Source organism: Mchenga conophoros, linkage group LG3 (assembly GCF_057382185.1).
Source record: "Mchenga conophoros isolate Kocher_MC1m ecotype Shallow Benthic linkage group LG3, M_conophoros_male_GT1.1, whole genome shotgun sequence".
NCBI classification, from domain to species: Eukaryota; Metazoa; Chordata; class Actinopteri; order Cichliformes; family Cichlidae; genus Mchenga; species Mchenga conophoros.
This window is the reverse complement of record NC_140528.1, coordinates 54068425-54091578: the sequence shown is the minus strand read 5'-3', so window position 1 is coordinate 54091578 and position 23154 is coordinate 54068425. Positions and strand designations below refer to the sequence as shown.

General features: G+C 41.4%; 1 protein-coding gene across 1 annotated transcript in view; it reads right to left on the bottom strand.

Annotated features, from left to right (window-relative positions):
- Window positions 1-1338: 1338 nt before the first annotated feature.
- trpc5a (transient receptor potential cation channel, subfamily C, member 5a) overlaps window positions 1339-23154 on the bottom strand; it is a 197356-nt gene continuing 175540 nt past the window's right edge. The window contains exons 14-18 of the mRNA XM_085263211.1: window positions 17703-17898; window positions 17048-17257; window positions 8248-8289; window positions 6097-6186; window positions 1339-3231 (exon numbers count right to left, since the gene is read on the bottom strand). Of these exons, the coding sequence (XP_085119337.1) occupies window positions 2203-3231; window positions 6097-6186; window positions 8248-8289; window positions 17048-17257; window positions 17703-17898 (1567 nt within the window). The 3' untranslated portion in view covers window positions 1339-2202. The remainder of the gene's footprint in view (window positions 3232-6096; window positions 6187-8247; window positions 8290-17047; window positions 17258-17702; window positions 17899-23154) is intronic.

The following is a 23154-nucleotide window of genomic DNA, read 5'->3' as shown; positions in this document are numbered from 1 at the left end:
AGATAGAAAGGGAAACTCATCCCCATTTTAGTCCATCTGTTCCTCATTCAAGCATATCTATGTGCCTTCACTTATTTGCCTCATTTCCTCTCCCTCCATTCGTCCAATCATTCCTCCTGCCTTTATTTCCCCTGACCTTGTTCTTCCTTCCTTAAAACGTCCCGCGTTTCTTAAGCTCTCTCTCCCACCCCCATTTATCCATCCCTCCTCCCTCTTCCACACAATAAATATCTTATTATTCACCAGGTTAAAGTGTACTTATTAAGGAAGAGCTGAACGAGAAGCCAGGATATCGTAGGCAACTCAAATAGAAGCAAAGACAGTGTATAGAAACCAGAATAGTCCTCATTATTATTAATAGAAGTCTCTTATTATTATTACCGTTATTATTATTACTAGTATAATTGTTATTAGGATAAAATAAAGTTCCTTGGCCCTTGTTGATGCAGAGAGAGAGGGTGCAGGCTATTGACAGCAGAGCAAAGGTTCCATGCTGCTTCTGTTCATCCCAGTGATTCGGTCAAATTTAAATCCATTGTTCCATGGTTAAAGGGGACGTTATTCCGTGTGCCATCTCCTTCCATTCAGCTGAATGTAAAAGCATAGTTCAATTCAAATTCCACTGGTTTTAAGATGATTTAATTCCATTTTTATTCCGATACAGATTCGAAGTTTGGTTAAAGGGAAAGAAACCATTATGTGAAACTTTCCAAACAGGGATATTTCCTTTTTGAAAAGTCACTTTGAATCCTTGTAATCCCATAATAATGATGTGTGTTTTAATCTTTCGGAAAAAAATAAAATGAACTCCTTTGGTCTCATGGTGGCATGTGTGGAAAATGGCAGATGTATATAAAGACAGTTTGGCTTTTTGAAGGTTGTGAAGATCAGACAAAAAGACGGGGACTGCCATCGAGAGGGAAAAATAACTCCTAACAGACCTTCATCACAAAACAAGAAATCAATGTAATTTGTCCAAGAGCTTACACTTAAGTTCAGTTAAGTTAAGTTCAGTATTTTAGTAGCTCAGGTATACTTAGCTCCATTTGGCAAAGTACTTATTTGGGATGATTGTAACCATCATCCTCCCCAACCCCTTTAATGCGGACCCCAGCATGTCAAAGCACCACAAAATTTTCAATGCAAAACCTGCCTCAAACTTTTCCTGTAATTTACTTTGTCCTCATTTACATCCTCATATTTTTAATTAGATACTTTTACCCCGATATGAAATTCATATTTCCTTCTCTTGTGTTTTATTCACAATTATTCATGAATAATTCATGAATATATATATATATATATATATATATATATATATATATATATATAGCCAATTTTAAATATGACATTGTGATATAATTTGGAAACTGTAATAGCGACAGTGAGAAAATGCTATCATCTTACATAGTTTTTATTTTGGCAGTTAAACATCTGCGGAATTGGATTCTAGCAATGAATGTTTCTTATGTATCCATGGATGAACGGACATGGATTTCTGTGACACTGAAGAAAACTTGATGATAAATGACATTTATCTGTGTTTAGCTAGGTAGCTAGGCTCTCTTGGAAATTCACTCAATGGTGAACTTGCGTGTTTCCATCTTAAAAAGACAATGTCAAACTGGTGATACTTCAAATTACTGGAATGTTCTCCAAACAGGTTTTATTGAGTTCTCGCAAGCAAGGTAAGTCAGCTCAATTAATTAGCGACTTAACTCCAAAACTTTTAAGCAATGAGGTTCATGCGATAGCGAAAGGTGTGTGTCTGAACCCTGAAAAATCCCAGACAACGTCAAACTTGAGATACTTTGATTGTCTGGAATAAGTTTTCCAAATAGATATTTATGGACTTTTAACTGAGTTCTAGCAATTTATCTCCAGAACCTTCCAACAATAAAGTCCACATAATAGTGAAAGTGTCTGTTTAAACCCTGAAATATACCAGACAAACTGTCTCTATGAACATCTGCCACTTTAGGATGCCCTCTGTGGTGTTACCATGACGATCAAGTCAATCCTTAGAACCTGCTCCATTCTCGGGTGTGCTGCATTCTAGAATTCCAGAATCCCAAATCCATCCAGGTAAGTTCTAGAACGGATTCCACCAAATTCTCCGCCCTCTCTCTCTGTCTCTCTCCATCTCTGTATATATTCAGCCATTTTGCAAACAAACAAAAACAGTTTGGTAGTCCCTTTCTTCTATAGCTGTGTAGTGACGGAGTCCTCTATGACCTCGCAGCTGTCCTCGATGACATCATCGCAAGGTCCCACCCAACCGCCCATCATCATCACCCCTCCTCCTCCCCCTCCTCCATCCACGCTGCCATCACCCGATCCTCCCATGCCTCCACCCTGGAAAACGTCCTCACTGGAGTCCAGGAGGCGCGAGCTGGACTCAGACATGTTGGAAGCACAGTGCAGGGATTGGCAGGGGCAGGGGGGCGGGAGGGGCAGTGTCAAAAGCGAGTCTCGCCCATTCGTTCTCCGAGGAGAGAACGACGGGTTACTGATGTCAACAGAATGGCCCATCTCGTTCAGGTGAGTCTCGCTTCTGGTCACGTTGCTGAGTCCGAAGTCGGAGTGGCTGTGGCTCCCCAAGGGGCGGAGCAACCCGTCAGAGATGGTGTAGGAGACTGGGGACTGAACAGGGACAGGCATGGGTGGGGCTTTGCGTTTGGAGCGGGAGAACAGGTAGGAGAGGCGTTTGAAAGAGTCCGTCTTTGCACTTGGACCTGATAGGCGCTGCAGACGGCTCCTTGTACGAGCGAGTGATGATGAGAGTGCTGAAGAGAATGATGAAGATGACGACGGGACAACAGAGGTGGAGGATGGAGAGATGACGGTCGTCTTCAGCCCATTGCTCTTTGGTTTTCCCTCCTCTTCCTCCTCCTCTGTCCCCCATTCAATACCTTCCTCCAGCTCCTCCCCACCTACCCCCCTTTCTACCTGGGTCATTCCAGAAATAGAACGCACCAGTGCAGACACGCCGAGCGTTGGTGTCGGCTTTGTGTCGTCTTCTGCTGGAGTCATGAAGGTCACGCTCTTTGATCTCTGGACTCCCAAGCCTCCTCCGGTGCCTTCACCTGACTCGCTGTCGTCCTCAGATGCCATGGCACCATCATCTTTCGTTGTCTCACTGGAGGAGGAGTAGTTACGCCGAGGAGGACGCCGGTTCCCAAGGAGATCTAGGACCTCGTAGCGGAAACTGGAGATGTCTTGCTTCAGCTCCTAAAGATAGACATGAATTCATAATGTAAATCCTAAGGATATAACATTTCTTGCTATGAGAAGCTAAAATTGAGGTTTAAAAAAAGTAGCACTTCTACTTTTCATTCGGAGGGATGTACTGTTAATTCTAAATCCCTATATCAAAAAATATCTAATATCCAAAGGAAAACCAAGAAGTAAAAACCACAGAAAGGGAAGGCGAGGGTGAGGGTGAGGAGGGTAAGTGGGAGAGATGAGGCTGATGACTGGCTGAGAGAGGGGAGGTGAACCATTAGTTTGTAGAAGCAGAGGGTGAAGAGGAGGGTGATGAAGAGAGGAAGATCAAGGTCAAGAGACATGCAAAAAGAGAGGAAAACAGAGTGGATAAATCCTGAAAGTGAGTGTAAAGAGACTGGGGTCGGTGGAGGGGAAATGACGAGAAGCAAACATTTATTCTCAGTTTAGTTGGCATCAATGAAACTTGTAGGTTTAGTCTCAACTGCTTAACATAAAAGAAGAGAAAATAAAGGTTTAACATGGACAAAATTAGTAAGTCTGTTAACCCAACAGTATTAAAATATCAGAAGCTTCAGGGTTTACTCAAAGTTTCTTAAACTGTATAGCCACACATCTGACACCAAGTACTTCTGTACTGAAGATGACAGTGTAACAAGTATTTATGGCAATGCTAATAGCTAGATAGCCTGCTAGCATTGGTACTGTACTGTACTAATGATATAGCTTCCTCCTGCTGATGGAAAATTTGTTGGTAAAACTGATGATGAAGTGACCAGCGTTCCAAACTCAACTTTTTTGACTGTTATGAATACATCATCTTGGGCAGTAAGATTGCAAGTCAGCAACAACATAGTGCGACCCAACTTTGGGAGACACGAGTGGCAAGAAAGGGGTGAGATAAACTCACTGATGTCTCACACCCTGTACCCGATATCACCTTTGCAAATATCCTATGAGGTGTGTTATATCTTGCAATACAATTGTAAAGAACAATTCCAGGTGGTATGGTCCAAAGTGTCACTTAGCACTGAGTTGTATTTGATTTTGGGGAATGATACTAGAGCACTTTCTTGTGGTTTTTGTCTTTAATGTCTGTAATTGCCATTGTGTGGCATTGTCAGCAAAATATAATGCTAGATCAATGGAGCAGCTAACTTTCTCTGAGTAAAGAAAGAAAGAAGAAAGAAGTGGAAACGTTATTCTTCACGGTCTTTAATGGGTCAAACCCTTAAAACCCTGGTTCTTCCACTTCCTACAAGGTACTCAGTAACTTGAGACCATGAAATCATGATTTATTCTCCACACTTCCAATTTCCAAAGGACCTTGAGAACCCTAGGACATACCCTCGTGTTTATTTGAACTGTCATTTCTTCTAAAAATTGGTTTACAGTACAATCTAAATCTGTATAGCGACCCAGACATTATGCGATATCTATATTTCTGTGTATTTTCATGGAACAGAGACAAATTAGATCAGTTTCTTCTGACTGAGAGTTCCATCATGTTGTTTGTTTGTATTTTTTTGCTTCAGGCCATCTTTACTTTAAAACAACTGTTAACAGTTTCCATTTGTTTATACTCCAAATCTTTTGCTTATTTGTTTTACAAACAATCTGCATTCGAATTGCTTTGAATTTCTCTTCATCATCCGTATGATGTGGGTCTTCGTACCCAGTTTTCTTACATAATAGCTAGAGGCTGTGGATGGGCGGGGCCAAGCAATTATTTGTAGCTGTTTATTTAGTGTGTATATTATGTAATGTTGCTTTGTTCTTTTTAAATTGAGACCTTTAGGACATTTTTGGAAAATGGGATTCTACATCTCCAAAGATTAGCCTTTTAATCATTTCATCACAGATTAAACGAATTATATTCCTTAAATCAGTTGGTTTCTAGAAATGGATAAGCATTGAAGGGAAGGAATTGCCTCTCCCTTTTCCCCCCAAGAAGAAAGTAAAACAACTATTGGAAGATTTTCACTGTGTTGCTTAGCTCTGAAGCATCCACCAGGGAGGAGGGCTGATGTTTATTCCCATTCAGATCACGTGCATCATGAATTTAGCCTGTAGCTTTAATACAGATAATTACCATAAATGCCTGCATAAACATGCACTCTGTTTACTGTAACTCGCTGCTTGCTGCATTTTTCTCCTGCAAAACAGAGAGCAACAAGACCCAAATAACTCTGCTAAAAAAAAAATCCTTTTTGTCTGTCTCACCATATGGGATCCAAATGCTTCACTGGGGAGAGTAAAAACTGACTTCAGCATGCACCTGATCTTAGCTATGTGTTTTTAAGCACACAAACGCGCACTTTCTGCACAATTACAACTCCCGTATTCTACATTAGTACACACAGAAGTACATGAGCACACTCGGGGTGTGAACATTGATTGAGTATGATGTGCACCTGATGTTGTTTTTGCATTGAAAAACCCAGAGGAACTTTCCACTTCAAAGCCCAGGCTGGGCTCCAAGGGCTTCATGAGAAACAGACTCGGGAGGTAAAAGCAGCTCAGAATAATTTATGGCCCAGAATATTTTGGAAAGGCAAAGAAGCTCTCTTCAAGGGTTATTGACTTAATGGCTGGTATTGATGAGAGCTGTAGATTTGGGGCAGGAGGTGGTTATTAAAAATCTTTTGATAAATCTCAGTAGAGACGAAGAGCAGCTCTGCATCTGGTATCAATGAAACCTGCACTATTATCACAGCACTAACATACATAAACAGTTGCTGTGCTCTGTTTCTGCAGACTGGCCTGTGAAGCTTTTAATTACAGATTTGCTGCAAACCTGAAGAAAGATGGATTTTACACTCATTACTTACAGCATGTGAGAGGTGTTCTGTCTTTATTCTGATCACCCACCTTAAAGTTTTCCTCTGTCAGTCCCTCGTCTGTCTTGGCACTGCGTATCATTGCTGCCACGTACCTCTTCACCAGGTTCCGGATCACTTCCTGTTGGAGACAGGTGCCATAATTTCATTGCTAGCATGTGGTTGTGTTTTTGTGATGGACCTGTCCAGTCTATGCTAACACCTGCTGATAGCTTCACACTCCACCCTCTCTGTACTCTCAACTGCTCTTTCGTTGGTTACAGCCAGTTCACAGGTCATTGTTGTTAATATCAAATCAACCAATCACATGAATTTAGGGCATGTAGAGATTGTCAAAAATCAACAAAGAACTGGGGTGCAAGGCAGGAGGACAATCAACCCCCACCCCTAGGGGAGGAAGCAAGAGTTACTGAGAGTGAGGGGCAAACAAAGGGCAAACGCACACTACCTTAAAAGGATTTGGGGGTCAGGGTGTCAGCACCCTTGGCCACTGTACTAGTGTATTTCTATTGTGGGGGGGAGGAGACCAGAGGTTATAACTGTAACTGTTGTGTGGAGTTCTTTAGATCAGCCTTTAGCATAGGACTGCATAGGAGTGCAGTGTGCTGATCTCCAGATGCATCTGTAAGAATAATGGGTAATAAAAGGATTGTGTAAAACATGGAAACATCTCAGCGTGATCTCTATCAGGACCAAAAGAATTGCAGAGACCGGCGTTGTCTCAACAGTTTCCAGCAGCTTGTTGAATCTGTGCCATGAAGAATTAAGTTAAAATGCTAAATTGGGGTTTTTAAAAAGGCGCGAGAGTGTCTTGTAGTTCTTGGACGTTTAAGCTTGTATGTATCTTCTCTGTAAATCCCTCCAAACAAATCGCCTCCAAATCAAGGATGTGCTCCTACTGAAAAAATAATCCCTACAAAGAGAAACTTCACAAACTTACTAAGTACTTACTATACTGGCTAAATCCATCTCCATGATACACTGACTTTTACTGATTTCTAATGTACTGAAAACCCACTGAATCTTTATTCATTCAGATATTATATTGTTGTGCTCTGTGTCTGTCTGAGCTGTGTGAACATTGCAATGCAGCACAATTCAACCCTGTGTAGGAATTTAAATGTTATTGTCTCATTAAGTAATCAGCCAATGAGGCGGGTCACCCTCATTGATTTACAGACCAAAGACAAATTTCACAAGCATTTGGTGCTCAGTGGGTGGCAATTCAAACCCTGACACACTGCAACAGTGCGCGCACACACTAACACACTGCATCCTCCCACAGTCAACACCTGTGCCTGCCAAACAGGACGGTCTGGCATGCTGTCACTCTCCGCCTCTGCCAAGACACACCACACACTCTTGTTAAAATGCAGGACAGATTCCTGCAGCAAACCTTAAAAAACATGGACGGATATCAAAGTAACAATCAGCACTGCCAAATACAAAGTACTGGCGTTCCTGCGTTTGTAGTCCCTGCCAGTGCTGAGGTGTCAAAATAAAAGAGCTCAGTTTTGGTTGATTTGCTCTACTAATACTGAAAAAAATCCCCTTAAAGCTGGACATCAAACGGAGGGTTACAGCTGCCAAAAACAATACACGGTTTCGTTTACTGAAAAAGGTGCTCACTGTCTTTGTAACTCAAAGTAGAGCAAAACTCTCAAAACACAAATTCACTTGGATTCACAGTAATCAGACCTTTTGCTATTCACGAGATGAAAAGCACACAAGCTTTTCTCTAGTGATTTTTAAGGCCAAGGGGGTTAAAAAATTCTCAGGTGATAATAGTTACCTGACGTTCAAGAGAAACAGTGAAGATGTTTCAGAGCATCTGGATTACATTGGCCTTATCAGCGAGCCTTTACTGAACCCTACAGCACCCTTGAATCATACACTTTAGAATCACAGATTCACTGGTTTTCAATGTTGAAGCCTCAACATTTGCATTATGGCAGCCAGATGGAAGTACTGGCTTTCTGAAGCCACATGTGGCCATCTTTGGACAAGAGTCAAACAAATGGAAGCGAGACCGAGTAGTAATACAAAGTGGGGACTTTACATATAACTGAGTGACTATAAACCTGAAGGCACTGAGTTTGCTGGCAAAGCAGTGTGGGGAAAAGTAGTAAGGACACTCCTACTGTATGTCAGTAAAGATGAAGACTGTGCAGGAACTACACACCTGGTAGTGCTGATTCTGCCTCAGACTGTCGGCATGACGCTCCTGCAAAGAGAAGAAACGTTGTGTTAATACATGGTTTTCCACATTTAGCAAAAAGTTATTTTACTCCTGTATCTCCAAAAATGTGCACTCCCTTACAACTAAACTGTACCCTCACTTATGAGCGCAGGGAACGCCCTCTCGCCACCAAAGACCAACAAAGCCTACATAAGGAGGCAAGGAGGCAACAATGACACTTTCATCTGGTATATTTGGGGTCAACTCCTCTATGGGACCATTTTTATTAAGGTTTGGCTCTTCTTCTTCTTGCTGCTGTACCCTTTTAAGGGTTACTGCAGCAGATCACCTGCCTTTATCTTACCCTATTCCCTAGCATCCTCTGTCACTTAACCCTTTGCATGTCCTCCTTCACTACACCCATGAATCTTCTCTGTAATTTGGTAGATTGTGTTAAACAGTCTGGTCACTGCCCTCTCTAATTGACTCCATACCTCCACAGGATTGTCATGAAGCATAAAAAGTTGTACAAAATGCTTTGAGTGCCCAGGTAGAGTAGAGAGGCACTATATAAGACCCAGTCCTTTTACCAACCACTCTTCAACATCTTCAAAGCTGCCCTCACTTCCTCCTCACTAATCCTCTGCACCTTTTTATTCACCAACTTTCCTCTTTTCTCCCTCTCATTTTCTTATTTTTCATAAAAAAAAAACACCTGCAAGGTTTTGTTTAGAGTGTACCCTTTAACCAGATTACCCTTCTTAGAAGTTTCACATCCAATTTTTTGGGTTGTCAAAGCAGTTTGGGGAAACTCTGGCTACAATATTTCGACTTAGCTTCTGACAACAAAACCCAATTTGGAGCGGGTGGGCAAACGTTTCTGCCTGTCACTGTTTCAAATACAGGTAAACTGAAAGAAAAAAAACTTTGCTGAATCAAAGGATGACAGCTGGTGAACTGAGCCCGGAAATTTGCTAATGTGTCCCCTCTTTTTGCTCTCCACATAGACTGTTTACCTTTGAGCTAGTCGAGCCTGTTCAAACGCGATTGTGCCACAGAAACGAGACTACAAACAGAAACCACAAATATGCATATTCATATCGGTTTATAGAGATCATCATCAGGATGATAAATCTGACATTTTTATAGAGAGTTTATCTGTCTTCTAGTGCCAAACTGAACCAAAAGCAGCCAGGTAACAAATTGATTTTGGGAATTTCATAAGAAAATTAAGCTTTTACAATCCTTCATACTAGAGAGGTGCCGAATAATGAATTTCATTTAATCATTTTTTTCCACTCAAAACTATTATATATGTAACAGTTTAAAGGGCCAAGTTATGCCCTTCATTCACATTTCAGTGCTGTCATCCAGAATCACAATCATTACAGTGGCAGAAACGAGCAGAAATGTGAATCTCTCCTCTATAAAAGGCTTTTCTCACCTTATCCAATGATAAATTAAATCGAGGCGAGCATGCTGGGAGCATGAAGGTTATTTTTAGCGGGCTACAGCAAACCAAACCTAAGACACAGGACTTGTCACTCTGCTGCAGACTTTGCTGAACTCAAGAAGACAAACAGACATGAATACGTGCAGATTTCGCAATACGATATCACATATAGAATAATAGATAAATCGAGGTGAAACCGTTAAAGGAGTTCAGAAAAAAGTAGAGAAAACATCTGTTTTCACATCAAACCCATACAAGTAACCACTGCACTAAAGTGACAACAGGTTTAAAAAAAAAAGCTCAGAAAACACAATAAAATATATGATCGAATTTTTCCTTTTTATTATGAGTCATTTTACTTTATGTGTATTGTGTGCTGATGTTCTTGTAGCTAAGGATTTTAAATGCAGGATCTAGACAGTTATCTGATCACAACAAATTAAATAATATTAATAAAAAACAATAAATCTGCAGTTGGCAAAACACCTCCCACCTCCACCACGACAGCTCCTCACTTTCCTGCTGTGTGACTTCATGTAACATCTACTGTCACATATGTCTGCGCTGCTGTTCTTCCTGCCTCTGGCTTTCCACGTTTGCCTGCTCGGTCCCACAGCAAAACATGAACTAGTCATAAAAAACAATCTGTGTTTGTGATTCAGATGAGTTTGAAAAGAATGCATTTCAAATGGAAATATATTTGTTATCTGCAGCACGTGCACTCAGTGGCCCTTTTTTGGGTACAACTGCTCAATGCAAAACAGCATGGGCATCACATTGAGGAGGAAAGGAGATTAATTAATTAATTCTCTGCTTGGATTTTCCCACACAACCATCTTTAGAGTTTAATGAAAAACTATCCAGTGAGCAGCAGTTCTCTGGGAAAACAGAGCAGAACGGCCAGACTGCTTTGAGCTGATAGGAGCATAAACTCAACCAACCACTCGCTACAACCAAGGTATGCAGAAAAGCATCTCTGAATGCATAGCATGTCAGACCTTGAACCAGATGAGCTATAGCAGCAGAAGACCGGACGCCACTCCTGTCAGCTAGAAACAGGAAACTTAGTCTATTACTGTTATTTCTACCACCTCAGTGAAACTGGACAGAAGACTGGATAATAGCTTCCTGTCTGGTGAGTCTTGATTTCTGCTGAAACGCTGAGATTGTAGCGTCAGAAGTTGGTTTAAACAACATGAAAGCAGTGGATCCATCATGGTTCAGGCGGCTGATACTGTGATAGCATTGGGAATATTTTCTTGGCACGCTTTAGGTCCGTTAGAGCTTTGTTTAACCCATTAAAACCGCTGTTAGCACAAACTACTGTAACTCCTGAACCAATTGAAAAATTTCAGCAGTTCCTGAAAGCAGCAAGTCTGTGCTTTTCAGTGATATGAGAGTCACGGTAAACCCATGCAAGGTGCCTCCTTCCAAATCTCGGCAAATAACACAGGACACAGTAAAAATAATGGTACAAAGAACCCAAAGTCTGCTCATCTGTCAACAAACCTTTGTCTTCTTGGGGCTGCTGTGACGCCATGACTGGGATTACTGTATTCACCCTAATATCATTGAAAAGTGCAGAGTTGCTGCTTTCAGGAAGCATTGGAATTACTTTAATTGTGCAAATGGTTCAGGAGTTCTGGGAGTTTCGGATGTTTAAAAAAATGTTGCAAAAACCTCTCTGACACCAGCAACAGGTTAGGCTTTAGAGGGTTAAATGCCACAGTTTGCATGAGTTGTATTGTTGCTGATCATTTCCATCCATTTATGACCACAGTGTACCAGGCCTCTGATGGCAGTTACCAGCAGGATAATGCACCGTGTCCCAAAGCTCAAACCGAATCCACAAATCTGGTTTCTTGAACATGACAATGAGTTCACTGAACTCAAATGGCCTCCACAGTCACCAGATCTCAATGTGATGCAGCACCAAACAGTTTAACCCAAACTACGACTTTCCAAAACATGTAGTTTTAATGCTCAAATCATTTTAAATAAAAAAAAAAAGTAAAGTGTTTCACATCCAAATGTAGACTTTTTCTCCTTTTTAAAAGTGGAAAACACTGATTTCACGTAAATGCACACAAATCAGTATCTGACATACGAGAGCGTGGTGTTCAGGGACACGACAAAAGCTGAAAAACTGTGTTCAGAAACATAACTCAACTGGTCATAGGTTGGGAGGATTTTGAACATGGAGGAGCTGTGGTGAGATCCACAAGTTCATTTTACATGGTAATGTAAAGGCTTTATGGGGCAAAGTATCATTTTTTTAACCTCACACATCAACTTTATCACAATCCTAGACACACGAGAAACAGAGAGCTCATTCAAACCAATTTGCTCCTTTTAAAATCTCAACAATATCAGAAAACAGACGAATATTTGGCCGGATATTTGTCAGCCGCAGATGCACGTCAGCCGTAACTCGATGTTTCATTGGCGTCGAGACGACTAAAGGCTCGTCGTCCTTATCAGCATTCCTTCATTTCTGCATCTGTCACACAAACATCCATCATCTCTCTCCTGTTTCGTATCTCGCATTTTTTCATTTTGTTTTCATCTCGGCCCAATCACGGCCGTTTCACCTCTCCATCTCCACTTCATCTTCGTCATGTTCTACACTTGTCTAACTCGACCCCCTTCGAAACTGTCTCCCTCTCTTTCTCTCACTGCTTGCTGCTAATGCAAAAAACCCGACACATAAAAAACTTCACTCAACCCCGTCCCTTTCTTCAGAGCAATCATTATTCTTCATATCTCACGCTGTTTTTGTGTTTACTCTTAATACACACACACACACACACACACACACACACACACACACACACACACACACACACACACACACACACACACACGCACACAGGCTCTCTCCCTCAATCAGATCTCTGCAGTGCTGTGTGTGTCTCTGTGAACCTATGTGGGCTGGTTGGCTTATATAACTCAGCTGACTTCAGTTGAGGTGAGCATGCCAGCTGCAGTGTGTGTGTGTGTGTGTGTGTGAATTATCGCTCTGCGCCGCGTGCTCGCCGGCTCTCTCCAGCTGACTGGGCTGTTAAATGTGTTTATCTGCCGATGTTCCTTCTGTGATTATAGAAACGCAGCTGATGTTCGTCCACGTGCGGTGCGATTGTATTTGTTAGGCTTTTTCTGTGTTCGGCTCTTTCTTTGCCTCTTTAATCCACCCTCACTGCGAGCAGACCGAGTCCTTCTGCTTTGATCAGGTGGGCGACTGCTCAGAGGTCAAAAAAGCCACATTCACTGCAGATCATTTGGATCTCCATGATTTTATTAATCACAAAAAGAACATCAGCTGACAAGTCCTTCCTCCGCCTCCCCACTCACTTTTTGTACTAACTCTGCTGCTTTATGCTGCTTCTATTTCAGTCGGTACTTCACAGCAAACCAAACCATCAACCCGAAATGTTCAGTCATAAGAAGAAAAAGCCTGGATTTCTGTCAGGTTTCACAAATCTCTGTTACTCTAGTGTATGTAGGCTGATCACAGTTGTCTGTGTAATAAACCCCCAAAATTCAGAGTCAGCAGAAGACAAATACAGTATGTCAAAGTTTAAAAGAGAAATACTGCTGTAAATATTGTGGCTTTTATATTGGGACTACTGTCAAATCAATTTTGGCTAAAAAAACCCCAAACCAAACCCAAATACATTATTTTAATGAGAGCTTTTTAAATACATGAGGCATAAACTCCTCACAAGCAGCTGTTCAGCTTTTCTCAGCTAATGGAAATGGACTGTTATTATCATTATTATTATTATTTAAATTAGTTTTGTTTCTTCTGTGATTCAGTCACACTCGAGCTGGGATGTCAAACTAATTTTACACCGTGGGCCGGACCAGTGAAGCTAATTAATCCCTGACATATCATAATATAAGAAAAACAAGTGCAATCTCAAGAATAAGTCCCTGATTTCTAAATGGCAAATGTGCAAAATAAAAATTCCTGGTAGCTTACTGCCCAGACTGTCCTGTATTTATAGTGGAAAATTCCTATGTTTGACACCCCACTAGAGAACCTAAAAATAGGTTAGTGACCTGATCGCTACTAGGAAAGATTGGTTGTCACTAGGGGTGGGTTTTAATAATCGATTCATCGATTAAAATCGATTCTGGCTTGGATAACGTGACATCGATTCATTAAAATCCTGAATTGATTTTTTAATATAAATGTATTTTGCCCAAAATTCCAGAATCTCAGGTGAAACCTCACAAAATTTCAACAACCACCAAACATTTAAAACTGTAAATGAGAGCAGGAACACGGCTTCTTCACAAAGATGTAAACACAAAGCGCCGACCCGCGGATCAGAATCAGTGAGATGTGAGTGCACCTGACGGCACGCACACGGTCGGGGCTGAAAGCCGACAGCTCGCCGATTCTGATGTTTCGGCGGGTCGGCGCTTTGTGTTTACGTCCTTTTTGCGCCGATTCTAAAGCTGTTAGTTTGATCTCTCTCCAAACAATATTGACCGAACCAGCAGCAAAAGAAGATCCAAACTACGCTTCACAAAAACATCGTCATGAATTCACTCTGACTTTTACTGTTTTGCTTCCACCACAATAAAATCACACTTCATGCACAGCTCTCTCTCTCTCTCTCTGTACTTCAAGAACAGTTTCAGTCTAAAAATCTGTTTTCTGCATTATTCGCTTGCTTGTTACGCACAAGTCTACTGTTGTTTACAGCGCTGTCGGCCGATGTTTTTTTTACTTACTTCCGAAAAGAAAACCTAATTTCTGCCGTTCAACAGGCTTCTGAACAAATGTAAACTTTTTAAAATACAAAATGCCTGTTAGCCGTGTCTCTAATAAAACCGCTGTAACTTCAGAGGTAATGTTCATATGCTGATTAATGGTTTTCTTTCGTTTCTGATGTACTGCAGAATACTTATATAAAATCCCAGGCCAGGAAAATCACCTTCATGTTTTTCTGTTTTATCTTCAGCTACTTTGACACAAAGGCCTCTGCTGTGATGCTTACACCTTTGATAAAGTCTGGAAAGTGTCAGCTTCCTTTTTATAGATACAAAAATATGTAAATGTACTGATCTGAATTATATTATTTCTGACTGTCTGAGGCAAAATTTCCCAGATTCGAATCGAATCGAATCGTGGATCAAATCGATTCAGGACATTGTGAATCGGAATCGAATCGATTCTAGAAATCAGTGACGATACCCAGCCACGCAGTGATTGCACTGAATTTGCTTTTAGAGGCCGATTAGTTGACTAAGTAGTTGATTGATCAAGCATTTTCAATTATAAGGCGATTACACATGAAGACACGGTGCTGTCCGACTCGGGCTGACTGCATTTACTCTCAGACAGACTGGCAAGTCAGTCTGGCGCAGACAGATTGTCAACACATAGCAATCAATGGGAGTCAGTCTGTGCAGGTTAGCAAAACGTACACACAGTGTGCCTTTTTGCAATAGTGACGATGATTCAGCTGTTTTCAATCTGGTTATATTCCTATATAAATCAAGCACCGGTGTCATTTTGCAGGTAAATAACTGTCCTGCAGCGACTACGTCACTATTTGTGGACAAATTTCTGTCTCGGACATAAGAGGCAGATGTAAGATGGCCTATGCATGCAGCTGGCGACAGATCTGCAAGTTCCCATTTCAACTCTAACAGACAGAGAGTTGAAATCATTGCTGTTTTGCTCCTGCACACAAGTAATTTCAAAGGGAACAATCACAAGTTTATTGGACAAGGTTGCAATAATCTGTCTTCCTTAGTGTGACAGCAGCATAAAAGTCCCCTAAGGAGCCTTTCTGAAGATTTTAGTTGCATCAAAGACCTTTGTAGTACAGTTTGGCTTTTAAGCTTTTCATTCTGATTTACAAGCTAAAGAAGATCCATCTTTTCATTTCAGAGTCATGGAGGTGTTTTCCACCCATCACAGGGCAAGAGATGAGGTCCACCAGTCATTCAGCCATCCACTCTCACATTCACACATATGGCCAATTTAGAGTCATCGGTCAACCTATCAGACACGTCTTTGGATGTCAGAAAGAAGGGAATACACACACGGACAGGTAGAATGTGCAAACTCCACACAGAAAAGCCCAAGATTCACTCCATAGCAGTCTGTTGAAGTTTACCACAGTCATTCTTCAGGTCTTTGCCCCTGAAACCGTTGTTTCTCTTTTCTGAACTCAGTGGTTTCTGTCATATTTCAGACAGATTTCCAGTGAGAGTAGTCTCTGCCTCTACAGCTACCTGTAGAAAAACCCAGGAATGATTCCAATGGTCATCAAACCACGACTTTACTGACATACACTGAGGTGTCAAAACTTGTCATTAAGGGTATAGAGAAGATCATCGAATGTAGTCTTTATGAGGGAAGAGTTCAAACCTCCAGCTAAGTTTCCATTTATGGCCTGTAAATTCTTCAGTCTTCAGCCCAGGACAGTTTGTAGGCTTTGCGCACACATAGCATATTAGTTCACACATTAGCAGCGACTCCAGTTTTTTCTCAACGTTGTGAACTTTAAAGGTTTCGTCTGCAGCTGCTGTTCTGAGTGTCTCATAACTGCAGAGTTTTGATCCTGGCAGCTGCATCTTGTTCTGTCACCATCAGTCATTTTCAAAATTCATCTCCATCTTTCCAAATACAAACAGACTAAACCACATTCCTGTCTGGGACTGGAGTGCAGAAGGCAACAAGGATGACACAAAGAATAAAGGAAATAAAACAATACATGTGCTTCAGTACAAACAGTCCATCCTTCCCATCAAATATTTTGTACTTCACTTTTGCAAGAAAACAGGGAAATAGTTATAATTTCCATCTTCCCGTTCATATCCTCAACAAATACTGAACATAACGCAGAGAGGGACTTGTCCAGGGTGGGTGTCTCTCACCCAGTGTCAGAGTTATAATCTATAACTACCGCTTGTCCTCGACATCGTCAGCAAGATTATGAAACAACTTCCAGGTTGAATTTAATTAAACAATGTGTAATATTTCTATCTCTATATTTCTATAAATACATCAAATCTTTGGTTTTGAAATTGTGTCTAGAGAGCAGATTGTGTAGGTTTTTTGGGCTCTTGTTTTATCTGTCTTTTATAGTGTCCTTTTCAATTTACAATTGAAACCTTGCACCACCACAAGGTTGTGAAACCCTGCCCAAGAGTTAAACTCAGAAAAAGCAAATTAGAAAGATGCTGTGCAAACATCTGAACAGACTGTTGATGCTTTCAGTGACAAAATAATAATTTAAGAGGGAACCATTATGGTTAAGCTCAACAAGAATGTCGCAAACAGAATCCAGATACTGTGAGCCTCTACCTTATTCTGCCTCCACTTACCGTGAACTCCCGCAGGTTTTCACATTTGTGCGTCTCCTCCCCGGGCGGCTGCCCTGTCCTGCACAGCTTGTTGTGGAGCCACATGAGCAGGTACCAGAAGGACTTGGGGCTTGGAATGATGTTGAACGGAGGCGGCAGCGTGCCGCCCTCGTCAAAGTAACTCATCCACAGCTTGGTGCGTGCAAACTTCCACTCAATGTCAGCATGGTCCTGCAGCAGGAGAAGGAGGAATTTACAAGCTCAAGTGACAAGGACAGACATCTGAAATCTCTGAATTCCTCTTCATTAATGGTTGATAACGTCCACTGAACTTAAATATTTGACTTCAATATTTAACATATCAAATTCTCTTTGCAGGGAGCAGTTCACACCATAGCATGAAATCTTAACTTCTTATAAAAGTAATTTGATGAATTTCATAATTATCATTGATCTTTCAGATTATGGAGAAAACTTGTGGCCATTTTTATAGTGTTTTGTAATTTAACATGCAGTGACGGTCGCATCCTGATTAAAACAGAAAGCACACTAACCCTAAACAAACAAACTTCTCACGGTATAGGAACTGAGATCAAGAGTGTTCACTGGACAAATGACACCAAACAAGCTTCCCCTCACTCATTAATCCTTTCAGCACACTCGTGCTTTCACTCACAGCAATGAGTTGGTAGGAGTTGTTCATCATGGCGATCAGCATGTTGAGCAGAACCACCAGTGAGATAACGTTGTACGTCCCGAACATGGTTGCCCCGACAAACTCCGTAAACTCGTGGCGAGCCTTCACGTTGGTGACGTACAGATTTAACAGCCCAAATATGGACCAGAAGAGAGACTGGAGAGTCTCAAATAACCTGAGGACAGAGAGAGAGGAAACTTCATAAGGTTCTTCAAAAGATCACAACAACAAACTGCTTTTAAACAAAAAGGATAATGCAACAAACCAGACAGACAACGCATAAATAGCTTTTATCTATATAAACCTGTCTCTAACTCCAAGCTTTAATTTGCGCATTATTTAGACACTCACTCAGTTTAAACCACTCGTCTCCCAGTTATGTGTGTTTTCAAATGCAGCTGACAAGCAAAACAAATTTAGACTGATTTGCAATTTAATAGAAATTCAAATCCAAACTGAACACTCAGCTAATGTTGTCAGCATGATTGATATGAGATTTAAACCACCCACAGGAAATGTCTTTTTGGGTAGAAGCAAATGTTATAAGCTGACAGATGTAAGTTCATTATGACTGGGCTAAGCAAAACTGCTCTCACATCGCTAAAGCTGCAGTGAGTGGAGACTAAAACTTTACCTGCATATGAGTTTAACATTTAAATGCACAAATCTGCAATTGTTATCAGAAAATGGCCACAGATCAGAGTTAGTAATATCAGTGCTGAGTTAAACCGAGTCGGCATTTGTTGGCACAGAACCTGCATCCAGATGGCAACACATTACATGCTGCAGCAGGAGAAAGATGAGCATCAAATACACAGTGAAGCAGTTTTTTCCTGCACTGAGACAATACGGCGATGTGTCCTTCCTAAGGGTAGATTACTGACCCGCCGTCACTCCAATGACCCTGAAAATGATGTCTTCACACATTTCATTTTTGGGTAATTAGACATTTGTTCGAAATCTGTTTGCTTAATTACAAAATGCACAACCACATTTCCATCTTGGCTCTGAATAAAAACATGAACAGAGAAAGATAACACTTCAGTCCTAGAGAACTGGTTCAACGAACATTTACAGGTCAATCCTTTTCTTGGATAATTGACTGACTTTGTACCCCTTCCTGATGCAACCTTCCCATTAATCTAGGCTTGTGACAGCCTGAAGCTTGTTCTGTTTACCCTAAAGCTACTACCTAAAATGTTTTAGCATCCACAGGCCAGACCAGAGCGAATTTCTAAAATGATGAAATTGCTGTGTAAAATCGAGGTTATCAGGTGCACAGCTGTTCCCTGCCTCGGGCTCCCTGGGAGGTTTGTCCAGCTACACCTCACCCATCTACACCTTCACAAAGCTGTGTTATGACGTGCCGGTGATGTGGTTAAGGCTTGGCTTTCAAAAATTATTCTCATTTTACAAAGTTCATTCACCTCAGGTTGCATCCGTGCAGCTCACGCCTGCAAACTGAGCTCTTGCATTTGTCTTGTGACCTTTTAAGCACAAATGTCACTGTAGTAAAAAGCCCCCGAGGGTCTGCCTGCAATGGCGTGTGCGTTCAATAAATGCTCAGTTTGTCCATGATTAAAGCGGACCACCTGTGCTTCTGCTGAACACTCGTTGTAAAGGCAGAAAGAGACCTGCAAAAAATATGGTTCAAAAAACCAAAAAAGCCTCTGTACCTCACCTCGCTTCTCTGCTTTCTCCTCAAATATGACCCACAACTGTTAATCTTGAACCCAGAAGCAGCGCCTGGATGTAGGTGTGATGTGTGCATGTCACTGCAGATAAACAGCGAACCAAACCTGCTTCACTCGGCTTTGGCTACAAAATTTGGGTTCGGACCTAAAAACAACTCCAGAAGTTTCACTTCTGTAATCTTCACTTATTACCACCCCAGGTTTCCTCTCAGTTTCCATCTGCATTGATTTTTTCCCCACCCTCTCTCTTTTCTCCCCTCCTTCCACCGACTCTTATCATCTCCCTGTGTCACTTCATTCCTCTGTTTACCTCCTTATTTTATTTCCCTTCGCTGCTCGGTCTGTCTCGGTCTCTCAGTCTTTTTTTCCCCTCTGTTTGTGTGACAGTCCCAGTTACAGGGGAGGTTATTGAATTTTTGATGAAATTGGTAGCGGCCGACACTACATCATGAGAATGAAAGAGCGAAAAAGAGCGAGAGAGAGAGAGGTTTTGTCTGCGGGGTGTTATATTTGTGCTGCATAAAATATTTAAGACTCCAGCATTTATTCTCATCGCAGCAGGACTGTGTGTTGTCACCGGCATGTGTGAGTGATCGCTGTATCAATCGGCGTACAGGCTGCATGTGAGCGATGGTTTCAATGTTTGTGTGCGCGCTCGCTCGGCGCAGAGAGAGACAGAGAGGGCGAGAAACTTCGGAGATTGTGTAAATGAAGAGAGGCGGGGTGAGGGAGGTTGGGGGGTGGGATTGAATCCACGATGAATGAAGCAACCAAGCGTGATATTGCACCACAGTTATGAAACGAGGGGGGGAGGAACGTGTTTAGGAGGGGAATGAACAATGAGCGGGAGGAGGGAGAAACGAGAGGCGGTGAACTTTCAACCGAAGTGAGGAGGAACAAACCTCCTCGTCTTCTCCCTCGAAATTCTCGCCAAGCAACATTTGATGCAATCTCTAGTATCCAGTAATTCATTAGTCCTCCCCTTCTCCACCTTTCTGCTGTTTCCTGTTATCCAAGCTTGGTTTTTCATATCTTTGCTTCGGCTTCACCCACTTGTCCTCGTCCCCTTCGTCTTGCACGCTTGTACCTTTTATTTGATCTTCTCTCTTTCTTTTCTTTGCTTGTTTCTTCTCCTCTCCTCGTTTGCATCCTCTCCCGTCTCATTGACTGTGTCCTCATCTTTCACCTCACCTTATCTATTCTTTGCTCCTTGTTCTCGCTCATCTATTTTTGTTTCCTTCTCTCCGATATCCTTCTGTTTTTCTCCATTCCTCCTTTATTCTCATGTTCAGTTCTTGTTTTCTTCCCTCTTTACTTTAACTTTTCCATCTCCTTTGTTTACCCTTTCCATTCCCTGCTTTTCTCACTTCCTTCCCTAATTTTTCCTTTCCTATTACTCTTCCTCACTCTCACCATTTCCACTGCTATCCTCACTACCATCAGTCCTTGTTTATTCTCTATTTTTCTTATCCCCCTTTCTCCCCATCTTGCCTCCTTTATGCTTCTGTTCTTTGACCCTTGTGTCCTTATTTGTCTCATTTCTTTTTCACTGTTTTCTACTCTCTCATCATTTCTTCTTCTTTCCACTTTTTGTTTCAACTCCTTGCTTTCTCTCTCTGTCCTCCTGCTCTCCTCACCTTCAGTCCTTTCTCTTCTTTCCATTCTCGCTCCAAATCTCTCCTCTCCACTCCATATTTCTTCCTCTTTCCACCTGCTCCTTCTCTCACCCATAACTTCAGCACTATCAGCCCACTGAATGCCCGTTATCAGTTGTTATCACTCCCATAGGTACCACCAGCAGGCGGCCTGCTCCGGCAGCTAGGTGAGTAAACAGTGACGAGGCCTTTGCCATTACAGCTCCAAATCTGTGGGACAGTCAGCTAACTGGGATCAGTGCTAACATCACCAGTGCCCTTTAAATCTTTTCTGTTATTCAAAGGATTTCATGAATGCTTTATTCTCTTATTGTCTTTGGTATTTTTTAGCTTTCATCTATAATGTTTTGTTTTAATGATTTCCATTTTGAGTTTGTTTTTTTTATTGAATCTTTTAATCTTTTTCTAAAACACATTTTATGGAACAAACATGTTATATAAATGTAGTTTATTTTGATTCTATTGCGCAAAAACAATCTTATGTCTTTCTGCTGAAAGGGCAAAAGAAAGGTGAGTGTTTCCTCCGTGACAGATCAAAAGTAGTCACACTGACATTGAAAAGAATCCACTGCATAGAGTACTGTGCATAAATCTTGTGCCACTCCTTATTTCTCTATTGTTTGCAATCAAAATGGGAAATAGTTGAAGTTTATTCAAACATATGTAAACACAGAATTACAGTATATGAGGCAAAGACAGAGTTTATACAATTCTAATGAGCTCAATAGTCAATATTTGGTGAGCCCACCTTTGTTCTTCAACACACGCTCTCTTAGGCAGCTTTCTTATCATTTCTTTAAGTAGTCTTCAGGAATAGTTCTCTAGGTTTCGTGAAGGACATTGAAAGCTGTCGAGATGATCCCCACACTGCTGAGGTCCGGGCTCTGGGGAGGCCGACCCATGACTGAAAGTGTTCCACTGTGTGCCTTTCTATCCAGGTGTGCTTTTACTGAACTACCAGTGTTTGGTGTCATTGTCATGCTAAAAAAGTGAAACTGTCCACCAATCAGATTCTTTCCAGACTGCACGGTGGATCAAAGTCTGATGGTACTTTTATGGCCTCACAATTTAATCAGTTTTAGGATCTCCAACGCACCTCCCTCCTGACCTATTCATTCGTCCTCGATCTACACAATTGTACAAGCAAACAACCGAGGACTCGCTTGATTTATGACCTCAGGAAACACGTTTCCACTTAATTTATGGCCTGAATTGCTGGTTTGATTCTTAATGTATACAAGAGAATGTTTATGGCGTTATTTTTGTGCCACTGTTCTGAGCGCACGGAAAAAAAAATTGCAGGTGCAAGTGTTGCATTTTGAGGAGAAGTTGATTTTGAACGAAGAAAAACTAAATTTGAGTGAATAAAATTCATTGCTGCGTGCAAAAAATGTATTTCAGTATTTGCTATTATCCACACACACACACACACACACACACACACACACACACACACACACACACACACACACACAATAGCAGCCCCTCTCGCTCAGTTTTTGCATTTGCACTCGCTCGCAATGTGTTGCTCACGCTCTCAACATTTCTGCCCGTGCGCGCTCAACTCTATGTGTACACCGTTATATTTGTGCCACAAAACCAGCCAATCACAGACTTGGATGCAAAAAATCTGACTGGCTGTTCTAGTCTCCAATCAGCTCGAAATGAGGAAATGCAGTATCCCAGAATGCATTTCGTCCAAAACTCAAACGAGGCAGTGGCGGAGGAACACAGAGTGGCAGAGTTTGAAATATTACTCTTTCTGGGTCACAAAATAAACTTTTAAGATATTTTCATGCGAGGATGGTGCTGTGTAAACTTCAAATATCTGCTCGATTTACCAAGACATCACATATTTGCATAAGTGCTCTAACGTTTTCGGAGAGTTAGGTGTTCAGTTTGGATCACGTGTTGGAAAGCTCCATTTTCAGTGGGAGATTTTATTATTCAAGATAATCCTCGATAATCTGGCTGACTTTATGTTTATCAGTGATGACAATAAATGATAACACACCTTTTAGCTACAGGAGGGTGTCTGCATGTCAGATGTATGAGAGTGATACCAACTGATAACCACTATTT